The 26,549-nt window shown below is 45.8% G+C and overlaps 1 protein-coding gene across 1 annotated transcript in view; it reads left to right on the plus strand.

Moving 5' to 3' along the window:
• Positions 1–26,549, plus strand: part of ptpn20 (protein tyrosine phosphatase non-receptor type 20) — a 473,076-nt gene that overhangs the window by 437,843 nt on the left and 8,684 nt on the right. The window contains exons 46-48 of the mRNA XM_070865389.1: positions 2,444–2,534; positions 10,844–11,175; positions 13,292–13,507. Coding sequence (XP_070721490.1) covers positions 2,444–2,534; positions 10,844–11,175; positions 13,292–13,507 — 639 coding nt within the window. The remainder of the gene's footprint in view (positions 1–2,443; positions 2,535–10,843; positions 11,176–13,291; positions 13,508–26,549) is intronic.

Below are 26,549 nucleotides of genomic sequence, written 5' to 3' on the forward strand. Positions count from 1 at the left end.
TTAGTCAGACACGACCTTCCCTGAACAAATCCATGCTGACTGTCCTTGATTGATCTGTGTCTTTCTAAATGAAGATTTATCCGGTCCCTCAGAATTTTTTCCAGTAATTTTCCCACCACCGAGGTTAGGCTGACTGGCCTGTAATTACTCGGTCTATCCCTTTCTCCCTTTTTAGCAGTCCTCCAGTCCTCCGGCACCACACCTGTAGCCAGAGAGGACTGGAAAATGATGGTCAGAGCCTCTGCTATTTTCTCTTTTGCCTCTCATGCTGGAAACATTCAGCAGGTCAGGCAGCACCTGTGGAGAGAGAGAAACCGAGTTTCTCGAAAGGTCATCAACCTGAAACATTAACTCTGATCCTCTCTCCACTGCTGCTGCCTGGCCTGCTGAGATTGCCAGCATTGTCTGTCTGCAACCCGACTGCTATAACTAGTCTGCTGATTGAGCCATCACACTGCGGTGTTATTTTTGCTTCAATAGAATCTAACTCCTAACTTTGATTCTGGGTCTGTCCGCGTTATTGTCTGCTGATTTTGGAGAGGCCAGAAGCTCTGAAATAAATTTTACTGACCCCAGTTTGTGCACCAACAATAAATCTGTTCATTGTTCAACCTATTGATGCGGCGCGCATATAATCCCGTTTCCAATCATAGGGAGCAAATGCAGACGTAGACTTTTGGAACGAGTATGCGTAAAAAAAAATCAGGAGAAGGGATGAGTCGTAAAAATCAACAACATCTCATGCTATTTGCTCATGTTGACAGCCCTGGCCTGTGGGTGGCGTGGCCTGTAATTAGGGTAAGTAATTTGTCATCACGCCGATCCACTCAGAAACCAGCATTTTACCTACGGTACTTTTTGTAAAGCAAGGTGATTGGACAACAAACCATGGTGCACTCTGTCCATTGCAATGAACTTGCTCTACCCATAATTCCAAGCAGCTGCTAGTGACAATGTTCTCTCAAAGGTTGGGACACCAAATATCAAATAAGCCAGTCAGTCAGTAATACTAATGAACAGTGATTGACCCTCTGGGGATTCAGTGCAACTATTTCAAACTATGAACTGTGCCCCTATTTTTTCTCTCTCTTTCCCCCGGCTGCTGTTGATGATTCTGCCATTTCCATTTACACCCTCTCTAGTTTCATCTTTTGTTTCTTGTCCCATTCCCATCTCCTTTTGCCTTGCACCATCATCCCTTTTGTCTCTTAATCTCTCCTGCCGTCCACCCTCTCACAGACCTTCCCTTTTGTTCGTTCCTCCCCTCCCCTACTTTCCCTACCCTGACACTTGCTCAAAAACCTGTTACATCTCTAATTATTTCCAGCTCTAATGAAGGGTCATCGACCTGAAACGTTAACTCTGTTTCTCTCTCCACAGATGTTGCCTGACCCGCTGAGTTTTTCCAGTATTGTCTGCTTTTATTTCAGATTTCCAGAATCCGCAGTATTTTACTTTTGCATTGTTGTTGCAAAGACCCTCTGGTCCATCGGGCCTGACCCCACACAACTGCCACACCTTGTGTATCACAGTACATACACCCCATCCCATCCGAAACCAGGTGATCTCCTGGGAGAGGCGAAAAAAACACATTAAAAACCCAGGCCAATTTGAGGGGAAAAATCTGGGAAATTTCTCTCCGACCCATCTAGCGAAACTAGTCCAGGAGATCAGTCTGTCCCTGAATTCCTTGCAGTACCTACCTTCTGTAAGAGGTGATCTCTGCCCCAGCCAGAAACAGGGTAATGTCATTAAAAAGTTCCCAATTTGAGTTTCCTTATAAATGCGTGGTATTTAGTGCTGGATCACAACCAAGTGAACATTTTGTGAAGTTTGCAATGGTGAAATATTTTGCATTTAGATCAAGGAAGCTCAGGTCCCAGCACCATAGAGATACGAGAGGGTAGGAGGGTAATAGCGGAACCTGGTAGCTCCCTATCTCTGTAATCTGATCTAGCCCCACAACCCCCGAGATGTCTGAGCTCCTCTAATTCTGCCCTCTTGAGCATCCCTGATTATAATCGCTCAACCATTGGTGGCCGTGTCTTCTGTTGCCTGAGTCCCAAGCTCTGGAACTCCCTGCCTAAACCTCTCTGCCTCTCTACCTCTCTTTCCTCCTTCAAGACGCTCCTTAAAACCTACCTCTTTGACCAAGCTTTTGGTCAGCTGCCCTAATTTCTACTTATGTGACTTGGCGTCAAATGTTTTATCTCAGAATACTCCTTTGAAACGCCTTGGGACGTTTCACTACGTTAAAGGCGCTATATAAATACAAGTTGTTGTTGGTCAAGATGTAACCAATTTCTTTGTTCAATATGTTACTCCACAAACACAGCTACAGGTGAGAGTGCACCTTCAACACAATTAAACTGGCAGTTGTCCATTTTGTATTTAGTGAGCGATTGTGAATTACATCCCTCACACTTCTCCCTCTCTCTTAAAGGCACTGGAACATCTGAAACCTGTTGATGACTGTACGGTGGGAAAAGCTCCAGAAAACAGGGAAAAGAACAGATATAGAGACATCCTTCCCTGTAAGTAATTTTACTAAAAGCACCATCAAGAAGCAGGAATCCTTATCATACAATGGATGTTGTTTTTCTATCAACTGACATCTGCACAATTACTCGATGTACTAATGATAAACCGTCAGTAATATTAGGTCGGCATGTGAGATCACGAGTCCACTGTAAAATCCTTACAACTCTAGCCAGGGAGTCTTTCTGATGAAACGTTGAATCGAGACCCCGCCTGCCCTCTCAGGTGGACGTAAAAGATCCCACAGCACCATTTGAAGTAGGACAGGAGAGTTCTCCCATTGTCCAGCCCAACATTTTTTCTCTCAACCAACATCCCTAAGGCAGATGATCAGGTCATTTATTTCATTGCTGTTTATGGGAGCTTGCTGTGCACAAATTGGCTGCTGTGTTTCTGACATTACAACAGCAACCACACTTCAAAAGTACTTTACAGGCTGTAAAGCGCTTTGGGTCATCCTGAGGCCATGAAAGACGCTGTATAAATAAAAGTTCGTTCTGTTCTGCTACATGATTTTTTCTTAAATTTTCAAATTGAGGGATATCAAGATTCACATTTTTTTTCATCCACTTTTTGTGCCCAATGTCACATTGTCAAGAACTATAAGATTCAGCACATCAGAATAGAGAGTAAAAGTTAATGTGTGACATTTAGTGCTAGATCACAACCAAGTGAAAATTTTGTGAACTTATAAATGATGAAACATTTTTTATGGAGATCGAGGGAGCTCCGTTTCCAGCACCATAGAGATACGAGAAGGGTAGGAAGGTAATAGCAGATCCTGGACAAAATGTAATCAATTTCTTTGTCAAGGGTTATGGGGGGATGGGTAGGAAAGTGGAGTTGAGCCCAAGATCAGATCAGCCTTGAGCATATTGAATGGCGAAGCAGGCATGAGGGGCCGAATGGCCTACTCCTGCTCCTATTTCTTATGCTCTTATGTTCCCTCTACTCTATCTCAATACACTTCAATCCCAGTGCTTAAGGGACCAGCCCTTCTTTCGTTGATGTATCAATCATTAGCTTTCCTGATTGGTAGCACTTGCCCGGTGTGGGTCCCAGGAAATGAGCACACTGTCTCGGCTGATGCTAAGGGAGTGCATAAGAACATAAGAATTAGGAACAGAAGTAGGCCATCTAGCCCCTTGAGCCTGCTCCGCCATTCAACAAGATCATGGCTGATCTGGCCGTGGACTCAGCTCCACTTACCCGCCCGCTCCCCATAACCCTTAATTCCCTTATTTGTTAAAAATCTATCTATCTGTGACTTGAATACATTCAATGAGCTAGTCTCAATTGCTTCCTTGGGCAGAGAATTCCACAGATTCACAACCCTCTGGGAGAAGAAATTCCTTCTCAACTCGGTTTTAAATTGGCTCCCCCGTATTTTGAGGCTGTGCCCCCTAGTTCTAGTCTCCCCCACCAGTGGAAACAACCTCTCTGCCTCTATCTTGTCTATCCCTTTCATTATTTTAAATGTTTCTATAAGATCACCCCTCATTCTTCTGAACTCCAACGAGTAAAGACCCAGTCTACTCAATCTATCATCATAAGTTAACCACCTCATCTCCGGAATCAGCCGAGTGAATCGTCTCTGTACCCCCTCCAAAGCTAGTATATCCTTAAGTAAGGTGACCAAAACTGCACGCAGGTGCGGCCTCACCAATACTCTATACAGTTGCAGAAGGACCTCCCTGCTTTTGTACTCCATCCCTTTCGCAATGAAGGCCAACATTCCATTCGCCTTCCTGATTACCTGTTGCACCTGCAAACTAACATTTTGGGATTCATGCACAAGGACCCCCAGGTCCCTCTGCACCGCAGCATGTTGTAATTTCTCTCCATTCAAATAATATTCTCTTTTACTGTTTTTTTTTCCCAAGGTGGATGACCTCACACTTTCCGACATTGTATTCCATCTGCCAAACCTTAGCCCATTCGCTTAACCTATCTAAATCTCTTTGCAGCCTCTCTGTGTCCTCTACACAACCCGCTTTCCCACTAATCTTTGTGTCATCTGCAAATTTTGTTACACTACACTTTGTCCCCTCTTCCAGGTCATCTATGTATATTGTAAACAGTTGTGGTCCCAGCACCTATCCCTGTGGCACACCACTAACCACCGATTTCTAACCCGAAAAGGACCCATTTATCCTGACTCTCTGCTTTCTGTTAGCCAGCCAATTCTCTCTCCATGCTAATACATTTCCACTGCTCCGCGTACCTTTATCTTCTGCAGTAACCTTTTGTGTGGCACCTTATCGAATGCCTTTTGGAAATCTAAATACACCACATCCATCGGTACACCTCTATCCATCATGCTCGTTATATCCTCAAAGAATTCCAGTAAATTAGTTAAACATGATTTCCCCTTCATGAATCCATGCTGCGTCTATTGCACTATTCCTATCCAGATGTCCCGCTATTTCTTCCTTAATGATAGTTTCAAGCATTTTCCCCACTACAGATGTTAAAGTAACCGGCCTATAGTTACCTGCTTTTTGTCTGCCCCCTTTGTTAAACAGAGGTGTTACATCAGCTGCTCTCCAATCCGCTGGTACCTCCCCAGAATCCAGAGAATTTTAGTAGATTATAACGAATGCATCTGCTATAACTTCCGCCATCTCTTTTAATACCCTGGGATGCATTTCATCAGGACCAGGGGACTTGTCTACCTTGAGTCCCATTAGCCTGTCCAGCACTACCCCCCTAGTGATAGTGATTGTTTCAAGGTCCTCCCTTCCCACATTCCTGTGACCAGCAATTTTTGGCATGGTTTTTGTGTCTTCCACTGTGAAGACCGAAGCAAAATAATTGCTTAAGGTCTCAGCCATTTCCACATTTCCCATTATTAAATCCCCCTTCTCATCTTCCAAGGGACCAACATTTACTTTAGTCACTCTTTTCCATTTTATATATCTATAAAAGCTTTTACTATCCGTTTTTATGTTTTGCGCAAGTTTACCTTCGTAATCTATCTTTCCTTTCTTTATTGCTTTCTTAGTCATTCTTTGCTGTCGTTTAAAATTTTCCCAATCTTCTATTTTCCCACTAACCTTGGCCACCTTATACGCATTGGTTTTTAATTTGATACTCTCCTTTATTTCCCTTCTCTTGCCGCCCTTCTTTTTCACTGGAATATATTTTTGTTGAGCACTATGAAAGAGCTCCTTAAAAGTCCTCCACTGTTCCTCAATTGTGCCACCGTTTAGTCTACTTTAGCCAACTCTGCCCTCATCCCACTGTCGTCCCCTTTGTTTAAGCATAGTACACTTGTTTGAGACACTACTTCCTCACCCTCAATCTGTATTACAAATTCAACCATACTGTGATCACTCATTCCGAGAGGATCTTTTACTAGGAGACCGTTTATTATTCCTGTCTCATTACACAGGACCAGATCTAAGATAGCTTGCTCCCTTGTAGGTTCTGTAACATACTGTTCTAAGAAACAATCCCGTATGCATTCTATGAATTCCTCCTTCAGGCTACCCCGTGCGATTTGATTTGACCAATCGATATGAAGGTTAAAATCCCCCATCATTACTGCCGTTCCTTTTTCACATGCCTCTATTATTCCCTTGATTATTGTCCGCCCCACCGTGAAGTTATTATTTGGGGGCCTATAAACTACGCCCACCAGTGACTTTTTCCCCTTACTATCTCTAATCTCCACCCACAATGATTCAACATTTTGTTCATTAGAGCCAATATCGTCTCTCACAACTGCCCTGATATCATCCTTTATTAACAGAGCTACCCCACCCCCTTTCACTTCTTGTCTATCTTTCCGAATCATCAGATACCCCTGTATGTTTAATTCCCAGTCTTGGCCACCCTGCAACCACGTTTCCACATACCCATTTGTAATGATTTGTGCCGTCAACTCATTTACTTTATTTCGAATGCTGCGTGCGTTTAGGTAGAGTGTTTTAATACTAGTTTTTAAACCATGATTTTTAGTTTTGACCCCTCCTGCAGCCCCTTTATATTCAGTGGCCCTTTTTGTTTTTTGCCTTGGGTTTCTCTGCCCTCCACTTTTACTATTCTCCTTTGTGTCTTTTACTTTTGTCTCCTTTTTGTTTCCCTCTGTTTCCCTGCATTGGTTCCCATCCCCCTGCCCTATTCGTTTAACTCCTCCCCAACAGCACTAGCAAACACTCCCCCTAGGACATTGGTTCCGGTCCTGCTTAGGTGCAGACCGTCCGGTTTGTACTGGTCCCACCTCCCCCAGAACCGGTTCCAATGCCCCAGGAATTTGAATCCCTCCCTGCTGCACCACTGCTCAAGCCACGTATTCATCTGAGTTATCCTGCGATTCCTACTCTGACGTGGCACTGGTAGCAATCCTGAGATTACTACTTTTGAGATCCTACGTTTGAAGGAGGTGACTCCATTTTAATCCAATCTGTCTATTCAACTGGATGCAAAAGATAGCATGGCAGTGGTCTTTAGAAAAGTAGGAGAGCTCTGGCAGTGTCCTGGTCGACACACTTCCAGTGTCCAGCAGCATCAAACCAGCACATCAACTCATTATTTATCTCATCTGCTCAATCTGTGCATCCTTGATGTAAATTACCGACATAACAGTGACTACACTTCAAGAGTAATTCAGGGCTACAAATTATTCTTTCTACCCACTAATCTTATGAGACGAAGGTTGATAATTTGTGCATGCTGCAATTCTCAGACATGATGCATCTTTATGAGCTGCCACAGATTCTATTCCAATTAAAACAAACAAATGCATCAAAGAAAACTTTCCATTTTGGAGCAATGTTCTCATTATTCTCGTCCTCGTGATTAGAAATGCCTCATTGTCTCTTATTGTGAAAACCCATTTAACACTAATGGGTATTAGATAAATGGCACCTTTGTGCTATGGAGCTGTGTCTTCTGGGAGCCTAGACTTTCTGAGCAACGTGATTTCATCATCAGAAAGAAAAAAGAAACACTTGCATTTATATAGCGCCTTTCACGGCCACCAGACGTCTGAAAACGCTTTACAGTCAACGAAGTACTTTTGAAGTGTAGTCACTGTTGTAATGTTGGAAAAGCGGCAGCCAATTTGCGCACAGCAAGCTCCCACAAACAGCAATGTGATAATGACCAGATAATTTGTTTTTGTTATTTTGATTGAGGGATAAATATTGGCCAGGACATGGGGGATAACTCCCCTGCTCTTCTTCGAAATAGTGCCATGGGAACTTTTACATCCACCTGAGAGAGCAGACAGGGCCTCGGTTTAACGTCTCATCCAAAAGACGGCAACATGGTACATTTCTGTGGCATTATTTCTAACACAGGTATGAACTGGTTTAGAATATGGCCAGTGCCCACATAAAAACATTGCACACACGTATGTGGTGCCAGCACATTAAGCATTCATTTGTGAACTTGCAACTCCACCCTTGAATGCCAAAATTGGAACTATTTTCCCTCCCCCAGCGCTGATGCCCCTCAGGCCTGTGAACACAATCATTTATTAAGGGAGTAAAATGTAATATATGCAGCCAATATTTCGGGGTGTAAATTCAAAACGAACCTGCGGAAACAATCTTTCAGTGAGCAAGTGGTCAATCTATGGAACAGGCTCCCGAGGGAGATGGTGGAAGCAGTTAGTATTGATTCATTCAAATGGAAATGGAATAGATTTCTTGTAGAAAATAACATTTGAGTTCCAATATATGAGCAATTGGAGACCTGACATGGTAAGTCTAACAACAAATGGAAGCAGAACAAATTCTATCGATTTTTAGTTCAAATAGCATTGTAGCACTGTGGTTGATTGCTGGATTTTTACTCCTTTTCCATATCAACAAATATCTTATGCCATCATTCAGTGGTGTTACTCAACAGTTCATGAGACTGTAAGCATAAGTTCCTTAAACTTGAACTCAACCAAAACTCTGCTGCTCGTATTCTAACTCCCACTGTGTCCGGCTCACTCACCGCCCTGATGCTCGCATTGGCACTCAGTCTGTCAACACCTCGATTTGAAAATCCTCATCCTTGTTTTCAAATCCCTCCAGGGCCTCACCCCTCCCTAACTCTGTTACCTCCTTCAGCCCCACAACCCCCCCACCCCGAGATCTCCGTGCTCTTCCAATTCTGGTCTCTTCTGCATCGCTGATTTTTAATCGCTCGACCATTGGTAGACGTGTCTTCAGCTGCTCTGGAATTCCCTCCCTAAACTCTCTCAGCCTCTCTCCTTCTTCTTTAAGATGCTCCTTAAAACCATATATCTCTGACCAAACTTTTGGTCACCTGTCCTATTATCTCCTTATGTGGCTCGGTGTTAAATTTTGTTTGATACCGGTACGGTGAAGCCCCTTGGGAAGTTTTACTACATTAAAGGTGCTATATAAATTGTTGGTGTAATGATAAAACACCAGTAATAAACCCTAGCCTGTTAATTCAGTGCTCTCACACTACCAGTGAGGAAGCCATGCTCACAGGGAGCATAGATCAGGGATGGGGTCTTGTCCCCGGCCAGTTGCACTGCCTCCTGCACAGCCTGCCTCCCCCAATGCGTGGTCCATTCAAATTTCTGCGCATGCGAGGTAGCTACAATGTAAAAATAAGTGAACGGCTTGCGCGGGACTGCTGTCTGGCCGCGCGTGCGTGCAACTTAGCGACAACTCTGCTGGGGCTCGAACATTGCAGCTCCAATTCTCCAACCTACACTCTCGTTTCACTGCAGCTCCCTGCTGGGAGCACAGGGCCTCTGAATCCGCCCACAAGTCTCTGTGATCTGAAAATCATAAACGATTTGGACTTGGGAATCGGAAGTACAGAAACACAAATCACTAAAACGCAGGTCAATAAGGCCATAAAAAAGGCAAACCAAACACTGAGGTACATTTTTATGGGGGATAGAATTGAAAAGTAGAGAAATGATGTTAAACTTGTATAGTACCTTGGTTAGACCTCACTTGGAGTACTGTGCACTGTCTTGATTCCTTATTATAAATAAGTTATTGGAAACACTGGAGAAGATGCACAAAAGATTTCCAAGGATGGTATCAGAACTGAGGAAAAATTGAAGAGACAAGGGATCTTTTCTCTAGAAAAAGAGAAGGCTGAGGGGTGACCTGATCGAGGTCTTTAACACTATGAAAGGATTTGATCAGGTAGATGTAGAGAAGATGTTTCCACTTGTGGGGAAGACCAAGACTAGGGAGCCATAAATATAATATAGATAACGCAGTATAATGTAGATAAATGTGAGGTTATCCACTTTGGTGGCAAAAACAGAATATTATCTGAATGGTGACAGATTAGTAAAAGGGGAGGTGCAACGAGACCTGGGTGTCATGGTACATCAGTCATTGAATGTTGGCATGTAGGTACAGTAGGCGGTGAAGAAGACAAATGGCATGTTGGCCTTCATAGCGTGAGGATTTGAGTATAGGAGCAGGGAGGTCTTACTGCAGTTGTACAGGGACTTGGTGAGGCCACATCTTGAATATTGTATACAGTTTTGGTCTCCTAATCTGAGGAAGGACATTCTTGCTATTGAGGGAATACAGCGAAGGTTCACCAGACTGATTCCCGGGATGGCTAGACTGACATATGAAGAAAGACTGGATCGACAAGGCTTATATGCACTGGAATGAGAGGGAATCTCATCAAAACATATAAAATTCTGACGGGATTGGACAGGTTAGATGCAGGAAAAATGTTCCCGATGTTGGGGAAGTCCAGAACCAGGGATAAGGGGTAAGCCATTTAGGACCGAGATGAGGAGAAACTTCTTCACTCAGCGAATTGTTAACCTGTGGAATTCTCTACCACAGAAAGTTGTTGAGGCCAGTTCGTTAGATATATTCAAAAGGGAGTTAGATGTGACCCTTATGGCTAAAGGGATAAATGGGTATGGAGAGAAAGCAGGAATGGGGTACTGAAGTTGCATGATCATATTGAATGGTGGTGCAGGCTCAAAGGGCCGAATGGCCTACTACTGAACTTATTTTCTATGTTTCTATGTTTCTATAAGATAGTCACTAATAAATCCAATAAAGAATTTAAGGGTAACTTCTTTACTCAAAAGAGTGGTAATACTTGAGGAGAATCGCATGGATTCCTTTAAAGGGAAGTTGGATAAGTACAGGAGGGAGAAGGGAAGAGAAGGATATGCTGTTAGGGTGAGATGAAGAAGGATGGGAGGAGACTCGTCTAGAGCATAACACCAGCACGGACCAGTTGGGCTGTTTGGCCTGTTTCTGTGCTGTACTGTCGATGTAATTCTACTTAAAACTCATGAACCTGCCGCTGTGATATGCTTTTATTCTCCAAACCGCAGATGATAAAACCCGTGTTCACATTGGGGACCACGGCTACATCAACGCCAGTTACATCAGGATGCCGATTGGCTCCGAGGAGTATTTGTACATTGCATGCCAAGGGCCGCTGCCCGGCACCACAAGTGACTTTTGGCAAATGATCTGGGAAAACAAAGCGGACGTCATCGCGATGATGACCCGTGAACACGAGCGGGGAAAGGTCAAGTGTCACGGATACTGGCCTGACCAAATGTACAAACCAATGAGAGTCAACAAGTACCACCTCATCCTGCAAAACCAGCAGCTGCTGGATTCTTTCGAAATAAACAGCTTGAAGATGATAGCCAATGAGGTAAGAAATTTAAAAACACATTAATGGAAACAATTATTGAGTGTATTTCTGTTTTTCCAGAGATTTATGTTTTAGTTTGATGCAGAAGGTGATTAAAAAAAAATTTTTTAATATTAAATATTTAAAAATTAAAAATATTTTTTTAATCAACTATATCTATACAGAGTTTAAGGAATGACATCTGTACAGACTGGGGTAGGTTTTGCCATTGTTTCTTCCGGGCATATCGGATCATCTGGTCCAGCTCATACAGGAAAAGTGGGTGGGAGACCTGATTGTTCAAAATCAGGAATGGTTTTGATAGAGTAAATAAGGAAAACCTGTTTCCAGTGGCTGGAGTTAACCAGAAGACACAGATTAAGGTGATTGGCAAAAGAACCAGAGGCGATAGGAGAAAGAAAGAGGAAAGAAAGACTTGCATTTATATAGCACCTTTCACGACCACCGGACGTCTCAAAGCGCTTTACAGCCACTGAAGTACTTTTGGAGTGCAGTCACTGTTGTAATGTGGGAAACAATATTTTACGCAGTGAGTTGTTGAGATCTGGAACACATTGGCTGAAAGGCCGGTGGGAGCAGATTCAATAATAACTTTCAAATGGGAATTGGATAAATACTTGAAGGGAAAAAATGTACAGGGCTGTGGGGAAAGAGCGGGGGAGTGAGACTAACTGGGCAGCTCTACCAAAGAGCCAACACAGGCACGACGGGTCAAATGGCCTCCTTCTGTGCTGTGTCATTCTATGATTCTATGACCTGCAAGGGAGCCTGGACAATTTTTTGTCCGTTCAATAGATGAAAAATTGGGAGAGTTGAGTTACAGGTGTGGGATCCTTCCCATTCAATTTTCCTGTATGTGCCGCGCCTACTAGATTCAATAAGCCCAGATGCAGGAACCGAGCAATCTGTCTCACCATGTCCCGGCAAAGTGCCTGTTAATACTGACGGAGAAATTCAGCTGGAAATAAAACCTCATTACAGCACAATGACGAAACGATATAGTAACTTCAATGGATTTTCTTGGGCTACAACCACTGCCTTAAAATGACCTTGTTTCCAGTCGGAAACGCAGCTCACGTGCTACAATCAGAAGGTGTGAAGATCGGCTGCCTCGCTCACTGGGACAAGCTGCATTAAAATCAGACTTTAGATTATTTTGAATGTTTGTTAAGTGGAAAGGTCGCTCAGGTGCTAAGTGCCCCGTATTGTTTTTTTCATTTATTCATTCTTGGGATGCGGGCGTCACTGGCAAGGCTGGCATTTATTGCCCATCCCTAATTGCCCCCTTGAGAAGGTGGTGGTGAGCTGCCTTCTTGAACCACTGCAGTCCATGTGGTGAAGGTGCTCCCATAGTGCTGACTTTGTCATAGCGGCTTGATACAACTGAGTGGCTCGCTAGGCCATTTCAGAGGGGCAGTTAAAAGTCAACCACCTTACTGTGGGTCTGGAGTCACATATAGGCCAGAGCGGGTAAGGACAGCAGATTTCCTTCCCTAAAGGACATTGGTGAACCAGTTGTGTTTTTATGACAATCCGGTATTTTCATGGTCACTGTTACTGATGCTAGCTTTTGATTCCAGATTTATTTAATTGGCTGAATTTAAATTCCCCGGTTGCCATGGTGGGATTTGAACTCATGTCTCCAGTACCATAACCACTGTGCTACCATTCCCTCTAACACTGAGCCATACAAATCAGCGCTTGGGTTCAATCACTGGTCAGTGCTACACTAGTTAATCCCAGCTGGGACAACGGTGGAGTTAACAGTGCAACACTAGTCTTTAGCATCCCTTGGGCTGGAAGGGGAAGCATTGGAGAAATCTGAAAGTGATCCCGGTGACGCCTGATCACCAGTGACCCAGCTTGGAAAATGCAAGTGGGTGATTGTCAGGTGAGGATGATGTTGGACTCAACTGCGATGCCCTCCCAAGTTGAACAGGCTGCTAGCGCTCAACGTCAAGGAAGGCTCCTTAGTTAAAGTACCCAAGGGCTGGCAGTACCTGAGAGTGTGCTGCAGGAAAAGGAGAGGAGAAACTCAGAAACTCAAACACAATTCTGCAACGATGTCTTACAGATTGACGATAGTTTGATTTCTGCGTGTATTTGCCTATTTCAGACGGGAGAAGTGCATTATGTCAAACACCTCAAATTTATTACATGGCCCGACCACAGCACACCAACCTCATCAGAGCAGCTTGTGCGTTTTATTCTCTATATGAGGGGAGTACATCAGCTGGGACCAATGGTGGTACACTGCAGTGCTGGTATCGGAAGGAGTGGAGTGCTGATCTGCACAGATGTACTGTTGAGCCTGATTAACAAAGAACTCAGTGTAAGTAAAGGAAATATCCTTGTGAAGGGTTTTTTTTTTGTCTAAAATGCAATTATCTTCTTTTCCCCTTGGACCACAATTCTCCCATGTTTCAAGGCTGCACTAATCAGCCCCTATCGATACCATCGCTTGCTCAAACAACGAGTAGGTGTATTTGAGTTTCCCAGTATTACATAGGATTACATAGGATATATGGCACAGAAATAGGCCATTCGGCCCAACCAGTCTGTGCTGGCCTTTATGCTCCACTTGAGCCTCCTCTCGTCTTTCCTCATCTAAATCTATCAGCATAACCCTCTATTCCCTTCTCCCTCATATGCTTGTCTAACCTCCCCTTAAATGCATCAATACTATTCGCCTTAACCACTCCCTGTGGTAGCAAGTTCCACATTCTCACTACTCTTCGGGGAAAGAAGTTTCTTCTGAATTCCCTATTGGATTTCTTGGTGACTATCTTATATTGACGGCCTCTAGTTATGTGCTTTCCCACAACTGGAAACATTCACTCTGTATCCACTCTATCAAAACCTTTCATAATTATATCTATCAGGTCACCCCTCAGCCTTCTTTTTTCAAGAGAAAAGAGACCCAGCCTGTTCGTCCTTTCCTGATATGTGTACCCTCGCATTTTTGGTATCATCCTTGTAACTCTTCTCTGCACCCTCTTCAGTGTCTCTATCCTTTTTATAATATGGTGACCAGAACAGTATGCATTAAGTGTGGTCTAACCAAGGTTTGGTACAGGTTTAGCATAACTAGCATAGGTATGAATTCTCTCACCTCTCCATGCCTCGGATCATTTCTTTTTGCTCAATCAGACCTGGCAGAATTTTGGGAAACTCTGGGTGCATACAGCAGCCAAGCATGGGATTTGTGCCCCAGTCTCTTGGTTGAATTCCCTAACATTACAGGTGCTGGACACCGCCTGCTTTCTCCACGATGGACGGTTTTACTAGTTTACATGGAATTTATTTAACACAAAGGGTAGTTGAAATCTTTAACTCTCTCCCACTAAAGGTTGTAGATTCTGTCCCAATTGGAGCTATCAAGAATGAGATTGACAGGGGCCTTACACCTCTTTTAGGCAGCCGCCAGGGATGCCTGAATATCGCCCCACCGCAAATGGGGTTGGACGTATTTCAGACGACTTTGGGTCCGCGAGACATTGCGCCCCAAGATTGCTGCTTTTTGCCCTATTTTCCCCCTCGCAAATGGGTGCACCGAGGCCCAATTTCTCCCCCCACCCCCACCCTGCCCAATATGTCAGCCCCTGTGAGACTACAAAAAGCCGAGCATATTCAGTTCATGGCGTTAGTTATGGTCGATATTAAGAGTGCGCTGATAGACTAGCTTAACCAGAAAAATGCAGCCCCAGACTGTCCTTTGCAGAAAAGGAAATGAGGCAATGCAGATGTTATTGAGTCTTTGTCTAGCTCATTAAATGGAGGAGTTGTTGGAACCTTGTCCCAATATTTGAAAATGAACAGAAGCCAATGGTGGGTGTTATTAGATAAATTTACTGATCCCGTGCTCTCAATGGCCAAAGATAGGTCCACAACATTATGACACAATTCTTCAAACAATATCTTCCCACAGGGAGTGTGGGATCAGTAAATATATCCTTATCGGTCTATTAACTTGACATCTATAATAGGAAAACCTTTGAAGTCTATTACAAAGAAAGCGATTCAAGCACATTCAACAAGGGCAAAGGCTAGAATTCCAAGGCACTTGGATGGATGAAAAGCAAGTGAAGTTATTGGAATTCTTTGAAGATGGAAAAAGGATTAATTGATAAGGGTAATGCAGCAGATATTATATCCAGTCTTTCAGAGGGCATTTGATGAAGTGTCTCACAAGAAACTTGCAGCTGACGATAAAGGCCCTGCGATAAAAGGGGGAGAGGATGATTGGTATAATAAATTGGCTGAATAATATGAAACAAAAGCTGGTGATCAATGGTAGGGAGTCTAATTGGACAGCTGTTCCCAGTAGAGCACCCAAGGGATCAATCCCAGGCTTTCTGGCGCTCATAATGTTTATAAAAATGATCTTGATAAAGACATTAAAGCAGAACATCCAAGTCTACAGTGGATACCAAGTTGCGTGGGAAAGGCAGGATGCTCAGAGGAAGGGATAACATTCAAAGATGCTGCCAGAGCATTATCAACTGAACAGATGGTGTTTGATGTGGAGAAGTGGGAAGTAATTCATATTGATACCAATAATGGTTGAAAAATAAAAAGTATTTTTTAAGATGTCAGGAAAAGGCCCGGGGTGATGAACTATTTAATTTTGGGAGTCTAAGTGTCAGACATGCGGGCGATATGGCTCGTCCAGCGGAGCTGATCAAGCGTGGTCAATGCTTCGATGCTAGGGATGTTGGCCTGAGCGAGAACATTATGTTAATTCAGCTTGAATGCAGTGATCCAACAGTCTTGTATTTCCCCACACTGTGGTAGGTATCCCACGTGTTCTCCAATACATTACACCATAGTAAGTCTTGTGGCATGCAAAGGGGCATTGGCTTTAGTTTGTAGTAACTTCAGACTGAACTATCTTTATGCCATATGTATCAGCCGTGGCTCAGTGGGTAGCACTCTCGCCTCTGAGTCAAAAGGTTGTGGGTTCAAGTTCCACTTAGAGACATGAGCATAAAATCTAGGCTGCAGTACTGAGGGAGAGCTGCACTGTCAGAGGTGCTGTCTTTCAGATGAGACGTGAAACCAAGGCCCCATCTACCCTCTCAGGTGGAAGTGAAAGACCCCATGGCACTATTTTGAAGAAGAACAGTTGAGTTCTCCCCGGTGTCCTGACCAATATTTATCTCTCAACCAAAGTCACTTTAAAAAAAAAAAAGATTTTGACATTGCTGTTTGTGGGAACTTCATGCGCAAATTGGCTGCTACTTGTCCTACATTACAACAGTGATTGCATTCAAAAATACTTCATTGGCTGTAAAGCACTTTGGGACATCATGAGGTAATGATAGGTGCTATATTAATGCAAGGCTTTCTTTATTTCATACAAGTATAAGGTTCACTCGGAATTGTAGGAAATACAGGTCCACTTGCAGGAGTTCAGATTCCTTCAACATTCAGATTGGTTGATGCATTCCAAAAGCTATTAAAGTTTATTAATAGGATAGCACCTGCTTGTGTTTACCTGCTGCTCACAAGGCATGAAAACTGTAATGTATGCACCTGTGAGTACGCTCACAGAGTTGTAGAGCTGTTGCCCAATGGAGTGCTCTCTACGCGGGAGTCCTCCCTCTATTTATCGGGGACTTGGCCTGGAGGGTGGTGCGCGGATCAGTCCTGTGCAATAAGTTTTTAAGTCGGTTCACGGGCTCCCAGGCCGCCTGTAATTTCTGCGGTCTAGAGGAGTCCGTGTTCCACATTTATGTCAAATGTTTGAGTTTGCAGCCCCTGTTCCGATATTTAAAGGGGCTGCTCCTCAAATTCTGGTTGCACTTCAGTCCCACGCTCCTGATCTTTGGGAACCCTGTGCGGAGGGGAGCGGGCAGGTCGGAAGGCCTCCTCGTAGGACTGCTCCTGGGCCTGGCCAGGTACGGGCAGTGGAGGGGGTCGTTGAGCCTGACTGCCTGCCTCTCTTCCACGGTTACATCTGAACCAGGGTGTCCCTGGAGATGGAGCACATGGTGTCCACTGGTACGCTTGTGGCCTTCCGTGCGAGGTGGGCACTGGAGGGACTGGAGTGTATTATTTCAACTGGGAACAGAATTTTAATTTGATTGAATTTGATTTGATTTGACAAAGGTTCCCTTTATGTTGAATTGTTAAATTGTGTTTTTGGTGCCCTCAATAAAAAAACAAGGGGGCACTTGAATGAACGATTCTGGAGTGTGCCCCCCCCCCGCCCCCCGTTTAATCAGGGGGCACGATTTAAATTTAAAATTGATTTACAGATACAACAAAATTGTTGTAGGGCTGTTGTGGGAGTGGCTTAGTCACTTGAGAGCTGTGAGCCTGGAGGAAGGAGCTGCTGTTATTACTGCTGCCTGCAAACTGAGTACCCAGGAGAGGAGGAAGAGGCCTACTGTTTCAACACCTTGAGGGAGAGGAGGAGAGCAAGAGATTCAACACCACTGCTGTAAAGTCCTGTCCCCTCAGTACAGATTCACACGAGGCATGTAGTGAAGTCAAGGTCACTCTGGACCTGCACCTTTATTTTCCAGCTCTGGAATGCTGCACTTGCCCGAGACCTGTCCTTATATACCTGTCTCTTGAAAGTGCACCCCCGGTGGTAAGGTATGCTGGTGGTTACAGGTCATATCTTATTACAGTCATGTATAGTATGTTGGGATACAGTTATATATAATAATGTAAGATACATGAAATCACCCTCCCCCAAGGTCTTATTGTCTTTATAAGTTCAGTCTCTCAGGTGGTCTACGCTCTCGCGTGGAGCGTCTGAGTTGTGGTTCAGTTGTTTGCCTTGGTGTCTGTTTTTCTTTGGGTGTGGTTGCTGGTATCTCGCCTGGGCTGTCTGTTTCGATTGGTGTGATTATTGTTGACTCGCCTGGGCTGTCTATTGGAATTGCCCTTTCCTCAGGTTGTTCCCTCTGTCTGTCCAACAGGTGTGGTGCGAGTTCCACATTGTAGTCTGCCTCTGGTTCCGCAGTGCTGTTGGTAAATCTGCTTTTGACTCTACATGCCTCCGGCAGGTTTTGCCATTGTCCATTTGTACTACCAGTAGCCTGTTTCCTTCCTTGCCCGTTACTGTCCCTGCAAGCCATTTGGGACTCTTGCCATAGTTTAGTACAAACACTTTGTCCCCTATCTCATTCCATCTCCCCCTCGAATTTCTGTCATGGTACTCAGTCAGCTTACGGCGCTTTGCCTCAACGATTTCGTGCATGTCTGGGAGGATTAATGAGAGCCTTGTTTTTAAAGTCCTTTTCATCAACAGTTGCGCAGGGGGGATCCCAGTCAATGAGTGCGGACGAGATCTGTATGCCAACAGCAGTCGCGACAGGTGACCCTGCAGCGTGGGACCTTGGATTTTAAGCATGCCTTGTTTAATGATATGCACTGCTCTCTCCGCCTGGCCGTTGGAGGCCGGCTTGAACGGTGCCGTCTTGACGTGATTTATGCCGTGGTCAATTATAAAGTCTTGGAATTCTGCGCTGGTGAAGCACGGACCATTGTCACTGACTAATATGTCAGGGATTCCTTGCGTTGCAAACATAGTTGCGAGGCTCTCCACAGTGGTGGAGGTTGTGCTTGAGTTTAAAATGGTGCATTCGATCCACTTTGAAAATGCATCTACAACTACGAGGAACATTTTGCCCATGAATGGGCCCGCATAGTCTACGTGCACCCGCGACCACGGTTTGGTAGGCCAGGGCCAGGGGCTCAGTGGAGCCTCCCTGGGGGCATTGCTGAGTTGGGCACAAATGGTGCACCTTTGTACGCAGAGCTCCAAGTCCGCGTCAATACCAGGCCACCAGACGTGGGATCTGGCTATAGCCTTCATGAGAACGATCCCCGGGTGCTCGCGGTGGAGCTCCCAGACAAATGCCTCTCTGTCTCGCAGAGGCATGACTACTCGGCTGCCCCACATCAGGCAGTCTGCTTGTAGTGATAGCTCATGCATGCGCCTGTGAAAGGGTTTTAATTCCTCGGGGCAGGCACTGCGAGCCTCTGCCCAGTCACCGGTTAGGACACATCTTTTTACTAAGGATAATGTGGGGTCGCTGGCCGTCCAGGCTCTGATTTGGCGAGCCGTCATGGGCGAACCTGTGGACTCAAAGGCATTGATTGCCATGACTATCTCACAGTCCTGTTCGTCAGACCCTTCCGTGGTCGCCAGGGGTAGCCTGCTGAGCGCGTCGGCACAGTTGTCTGTGCCTGGTCTGTGCCTTATGGTATAGTCGTAGGACGCCAGCATGAGTGCCCACCGTTGAATTCGCGCCAAGGCGTTGGCGTTTATTGCCTTGCTCTCGGATAGGAGGGACGTGAGGGGCTTGTGGTCGGTTTCTAACACGAACTTGGCCCCGAAAAGGTATTGGTGCATCTTTTTGACACCGTACATGCACGCGAGCGCCTCCTTCTCTACCAATCCGTACCCGCGCTCCGCCCGCGAAAGTGACCTGGAGGCATAAGCTATGGGTTGTAATTTGCCCGCACTATTGATATGTTGCAAAACGCACCCAACCCCATACGCTGACGCATCACATGTGAGAACTAGCTTTTTACCTGGGTCAAAGAAAGTCAAAACACTGTTGGAACACAGAAGGTTGCGTGCCTTATTGAAGGCGCGTTCCTGGGCGTCCCCCCAAAATCAATCGCACCCCTTCCTGAGTAGCACGTAAGTTCTGCATAAAGCTCCCAAAGTAATTGAGTAGCCCGAGAAAGGCGCGCAGTTCTGAGACATTCCGGGGCCTGGGTACCAAGCTAATTGCTTCTGTTTTGGACTCTGTTGGGCGGATTCCATCAGCGGCAATCCTTCTGCCCAAAAATTCAACCTCGGGTGCGAGAAACAGGCATTTGGATTTCTTGACTGGTAAGCCTACCCGATCCAACCGCTTTAGTAATTCCTCCAAATTACGGAGATGGGAGTCGGTGTCCCTGCCCGTGATAAGTATGTAGTCTTGAAATACAACCGTCCCCGTGATGGACTTGAGCAGACTCTCCATGTTGCGCTGGAATATGGCAGCTGCCGACCTGATGCCGAATGGGCATCGATTGTACATGAAAAGGCCTTGATGTGTGTTGATGGTGGTGAGTAGCTTGGATTCCTCGGTCAATTCTTGCGTCATATACGCAGATGTGAGGTCTAATTTTGAGAAAAGTTTACCTCCAGCCAATGTGGCAAATAAGTCCTCCGCTCTGGGCAGCGGGTACTGGTCCTGTAGGGAGACTCTGTTTATGGTAGATTTGTAGTCCCCACAGATTCGTACGGATCCATCAGGCTTGATGACTGGGACGATGGGACTTGCCCAGTCGCTAAATTCCACAGGTGATATAATGCCTACCCGCAGAAGCCTGTCTAGTTCGTGTTCAATCTTTTCCCTCATCACATAGGATACAGCTCTGGCCTTGTGATGGACCGGTCTAGCATACTGTGTGATGTAGATTTTGACTTTGGCCCCTTTGAAAGTGCCCACACCTGGCTGAAAGAGAGGTTCAAATCGCTTTATAACTGTTGAGCAGGAGGTCCGTTCCTCTGATGACATGGCATTTCCAGTTTAGTTTTGCCAGCCAGCTTCTCCCCAGCAGTGCTGAGGGGTCTCTGGGGACAATCCACAGGGGAAGTCGGTTCACTGCCCCTTTGTGTGTGGCAGAGAGCATGGCGCTGCCGAGGACTGGTACGATTTCTTTGGTATAGGTCCTTAGTTTGGTGTCAAACCTTGTGATTTTTGGTCTGCCTCTTTTATGCGGCCACAGTTGTTCAAATTGTTGAGCGCCCATGAGAGATTGACTCGCTCCTGTATCCAGCTCCATGTTGACAGATATCCCGTTGAGTAGGACCCTCATCATTATAGGAGGGGTCCTGTTGTAGGAGCAGCGGCCATTGATCGTGTTGACCCGCTGTACATCGGTGTCCCTGGTACTGTCCCCACCGTCTTCTGGTCTGCTTTCCGACCCATCCGATTCGTATACCAGCCGAGCTGCCGTTTTTGTGCACATACGGGCCATGTATATTCACAGTTCCTGCAAACAGCCTGCTGAAATCGACATTCCCTTGACAAGTGCCCACCCCCACACCTCCAGCACAGACTGCTTGCAAAGAATGAGTTGCATCTGGCTGATCTCTCTTGAGCTTCTCTCAGTTTGTAGTTGATTGCTCGCATTGTGGGTTGATGAGGTGTGAATGGCCGTTCCTGTGGCCCTTGATGGCTTCTGTTGCCACTGCTTGCTGACGAAAGCCTGTTCTCCCAGTTTTGTCTGTGTGGGGGTAGCAGCTTTTCTAATGCTGTGAACTCCTTGTTCCATTATTTTGTTAGTTGTCGTACCTGCATTGTAAATCAACCTCATTTCTTCTTCCCCTACCAAGAATATCTGTGCAACCAGTGCTGCTGCCTCTAAGGTCAGGTTCTTGGTCTCTATGAGCTTTTGGAATATGCCTGCAATGAAAAAGTCTCTCAGCATTTCTCTCCTCAGTTCATCGGAGAACTCACATAAACTAGCCAACCTCCGAAGTTCCGCCACGATGTCGGGTATGCTCTGGCCCACACAACGTCTGTAGTTGTAGAACCTGTGTCTGGCCATGTGTAGGCTGCTCGCTGGCTTCAGGTCGTCTCTTACCAGTGTGCTCAATTCTTCAAATGACTTGCTTGCTGGTTTCTCAGGTGCCAACATATCCTTCATTGAAGCTTATGTTTTCGAGCCACAGCTGGTCAAGAGATGGGCTCTTCTCTTATCTGCCGTATCGTCGCCTAACTAGTCTTTGGTTACAAAGCTTTGCTGGAGCCTTTCTATAATGTCCTCCCAATTGTCTCCAGCATTGTGCTTTTCATCTGATCCGTTGTTCGCCATTCTGTGGATTCTGTAATCCCGTAACCCGTCGCCACTGTAAAGTCCTGTCCCCTCAGTACAGATTCACACGAGGCATGTAGTGAAGTCAAGGTCACTCTGGACCTGCACCTTTATTTTCCAGCTCTGGAATGCTACACTTGCCTGAGACCTGTCCTTATATACCTGTCTCTTGCAAGTGCACCCCCGGTGGTAAGGTATGCTGGTGGTTACAGGTCATATCTTATTACAATCATGTATAGCATGTTGGGATACAGTTATATATAATAATGTAAGATACATGACAACTGCTACAAAGTTGGAGAGAGGGGAAAAGGAAAAGCTGTAGAGCTGTTGCATTGTGAGTGGCTTAGCCAGTCACGTGATGTTCACAAGACTCAATAAAACCCCAGTCACTTGGGTCTAGGTCATCCACTATGAGGTGGTTGTGAGCCTCGTGGATGAACTGGTAATGTGTCGTGTGATTGTTAAACCTTTGTTAATAACTAGTTCTTAACAGCAATGTGTTGCTATGAATTCTTAAGCAAAGAACTCAAGAAGCAAATACATTACAGAAAGCCATCAATAAATCAATCTGAAAGCACTTGTCAACAGATCTTCTAGTTTCAAAGAAATCCTTGCCTTTATACAGCACCTCAACGCCTCAAAAAACTTTGCACAATGAATTACTCCTGAAGTGTAGTGACAGCAGTTATGTCGGGAAACGTATCCGATGTCAGGAAATTCCTGATTTGGATGATTCATTCACAAATATTTTAAATACATGTGAATGAGCTGGAATTGTTTACTTACTGAATGTCTCGCATGAAGCCAGTTGACACCTCTATGAAGATGACGTGAATGCGAGTCTTAACTCCACATTCCGAATGCACGAGCTCATGCCTTGAAAAATCTCTATTGATAAGGAAAAGTATGAATCACAGATACTACTAATCCTGTGTAAATAATAAGCCTGAGAAGCTGTCATTAATAATGAGTTTATGTTACGCAGAACTGCTTGAGCCAGAAGTAGTTGTGTTTGCCTTGGCTCCCGTTGCTTTGGAATTTATCCTGTTTATCCTGCGGGTAGGATTCCACGATGTCAGTGGCAGCAGAAGAACCGTACTTCCCTGACTTCTGTCAGCTTAGCTCTGTGGGTAGCACACTCTCCTCCCGAGTCAGAAGGATGTGGGTTTGAGACCCACTCCAGCTCGTGAGCATGTAACCTGGACGAGCATTTTTTTTCCAGAGGTGCTATCTGCGAGTTGAGACAATAAACCAAGACCCTGGCTCATTCTGGTGGATGCACACGATCGCCTGACACTATTTGAAGGAAGATTTTGGGTTGGATTTTCGGTTGTCTAACGCCTCAGGTAGCGGCCAGAGGCGGGTGTTAATGCGAGCGTTCGAGCTTAGCAACCGGGTATGCAGCTTTTAGCGTCCCAACGGAAAATTCAATAGAGGCTCACCGGGGGCACAAACCATTAGGGCCCGGCTGATGAAAATTACTCCCATCGTGACGTATTCCTAGCGCAATGCGCACGTTTGCGCTCCAGTTGGTAAATTCGGTGCGTTCGCCTCATTGAGCGCCTGCCAGTAACAACGTCTGTAAAAACAGTGGGTACAGGCTTGCAGAGTCATTAAGTGGTGGTTACTGAAAGGGATGAGGAAACGCTTCCCTCGGAGGTCACAGTCAGTGCAACGTTTACACACAGCACGGTGCGTGAGCCTCCGAGCTTGCAGCGGCAGGCAGACACAACAATACAGGTTGGAAACCAAGTGATTTTGAAAACTTTAATGGGTGCATTACTATGCCGCGCCTTTTAAGACTCGGCTTTTCCCGGGATCGGATTCGGAGTTCCGCGCATGCGCAGTGGGCCCACCAAATATACCGACCAAACTCTCATTATCGTCCCCCCCCCCCCCAACTCTGGTGTGCAACGGCTGATTTATCGCCCCTGGCAGCTCTTCGACCGACTCTGACCAATTTCTGGGCGGGATGCGCAACAGAGGCGCGACCGAATTTCTCCCCCAGAGAGTTCTCCTGGTGAGACGGCTAGCATTTCTCTCTCAACCAGGCTCACCAAAAAGACGAATCTTTTATCTCAGTTGCTGTTTGTTGGATCTTGCTGTGTGCAATTGACTGCGGTTTTTACCCATTAAACTACAGTGACTGCACTTCAAAAGTAATTTATTGTTTGTGTGTAAATTGGCTGCCACCAATTACAACAGTGACTACACTTCAAAAAGTACTTATTTGACTGTAAAGCACTTTGGGATGTCCGGTAATGAAAGGCGCTATAGAAATACAAGTTCTTCTTTACAGTAGGCAGTGGTAATAATGGTAATTTGTTTTTTTTAAGTATGTCTTGGATACCAGCCTTGGCTCAGTGGTAGTCCTCTCACCTCTGAGTCAGAAATTCATGGCATCAAGCCCCATTCTAAAGACTTGAGCACATAATCTAGGCTGACACTTCAGTACAGTTCAGTATAGAGGCATTCAAGGGGAGGCTAGACAAGCGTATGAGGGAGAAGGGAATAGAGGGTTATGCAGATAGATTAGGTGAGGAAAGCCGGGAGGAGGCTCGAGTGGAGCATTAACACCGACATGGACTGGTTGGGCTGAATGGCCTGTTTCTGTGCTGTATATCCGATGTAATCCTGTGTAGTTCCAACACTTCCAATTGCTGATATTAGAGAGAGTTTACTCCCTTAGGAGCTGCATTGTAACCACAATTACCAAAGCCTTGCCCACAGGGTTTACCTTTGTTGGTTTTCCTGCCTCTGGCTTCTTTGGAATTTACTCACAGAGCTTTGCCAATGAAATAAATAAAAGATAAAGGAACTTCCCATTTGCTTTTACTCCCCGAGTCAGTCAGAACAAATATGTTCAAGTCCTGAAGTGGAACTTGAAAGCCCAACCTTCTGACTCAAAGGTGAGGCTACAACCGACCGAACCAAGTTAGAAGAGGTAGGTGAGTCTCCATGTTGGAAAGTTGTCGACTAAGCCTTTGTATCTAAAGTCCCAACACTATGTCCCTGGTGATTGCCCTCCCCACAGTTAACCGATCCACCCTCCTCCAATGAGGGCCACTGCTCGGCAACAGGAAGCAGCAGCCCATCTGGAAGATGTAGATGAGGCACGAGGCCCAGTTTTGCGACGGCCTTGGGCCTTTCCATTCAGGCACGTGCTGATCACGCAGCTCTGAGTCTGGGCCCGAAAACGGGCCTCGACTATTTTGCACCCCCGCCATACCACCTCCACCTCCCAGCCTTTCACTGAGACACTTTCTCATCCTCCCACCTGTAATATATGCACCTGTGAGGATGCTCCCAGGTTTGTAGAGCTGTTTGTAGAGCTGTTGCACACCATGGTGCATCATCTTGCCGTCTGGAGGAGGCGGGGGTTCCCAATGGAGTGCACTCTTTGCGGGAGTCCTCCCTTTATTTATTGGGGACTTGGCCTGGAGGGTGTTGCACAGAGCAGTCCCACGCAATACATTGTTAAGTCGGTTCACGGGCTCCCAGGCCTCCCCGGTCTGGAGGAGTCCGTGTTCCACGTTTTTATTGAGTGTGCGAGGCTGCAGCCCCTGTTCCATTATTTGAAGAGGCTGATCCTCAAATTCTGGTTGCACTTCAGTCCCACACTCCTGATCTTTGGGTACCCTGTGCGGAGGGGAGCGGGTAGGTCCGAGGGCCTCCTCGTAGGACTGCTCCTTGGCACGGCCAAGGGTGCTATCAGCCGGTCCAGGCAGCGAGCGGTCGAGGGGGTCGTTCAGCCCGACTGCCTGCCTCTCTTCCGCGGTTACATCCGGGCCAGGGTGTCCCTGGAGATGGAGCACGCGGTGTCCACCGGTACGCTCGCGGTCTTCCGCGAGAGGTGGGCGCCAGAGGGACTGGAGTGCATCATCACCCCCGGCAACCAAATTTTAATTTGATTTTAAGTTTTAAAGTTTAATTTGTTTTAATTGCCGGGTTTTAGTGTCCCCCTCCCCTTTTATAGGGGGCACTTGTAAATTATATGATTTTAATGCCCCCAAAAAAAATCACAAAAGAAAAAAAACACAAAAAATAAATAAATAAATAAAAGAGGGCAGTTATAAGTGTCTGGAGTGTCCCCCAGATCAGGGGGCACTCGATCTAATGTTTATTTTGTACCCCACAAAAGAGTTGTAGAGCTGTTGCACACCATGGCGCATCATCTTGCTGTCTGGAGGAGGCGGGGGTTCCCAATGGAGTACACTCTGTGCGGGAGTCCTCCCTCTATTTATTGGGGACTTGGCCTGGAGGGTGTTGCACAGAGCAGTCCCGCGCAATACATTGTTAAGTCGGTTCACGGGCTCCCAGGCCGCCTGCAATTTCTGCGGTCTGGAGGAGTCCGTGTTCCATGTTTTTATTGAGTGTGCGAGATTGCAGCCCCTCTTCCAATATTTGAAAGGGCTGCTCCTCAAATTCTGGTTGCACTTCAGTCCCATGCTCCTGATCTTTGGGCACCCTGTGCGGAGGGGAGCGGGTAGGTCCAAAGGCCTCCTCGTATGACTGCTCCTGGGCGTGGCCAAGGG

The sequence above is a fragment of the Pristiophorus japonicus genome, chromosome 22 (genome assembly GCF_044704955.1).
Source record: "Pristiophorus japonicus isolate sPriJap1 chromosome 22, sPriJap1.hap1, whole genome shotgun sequence".
In the NCBI taxonomy this organism is placed as follows: domain Eukaryota; kingdom Metazoa; phylum Chordata; class Chondrichthyes; family Pristiophoridae; genus Pristiophorus; species Pristiophorus japonicus.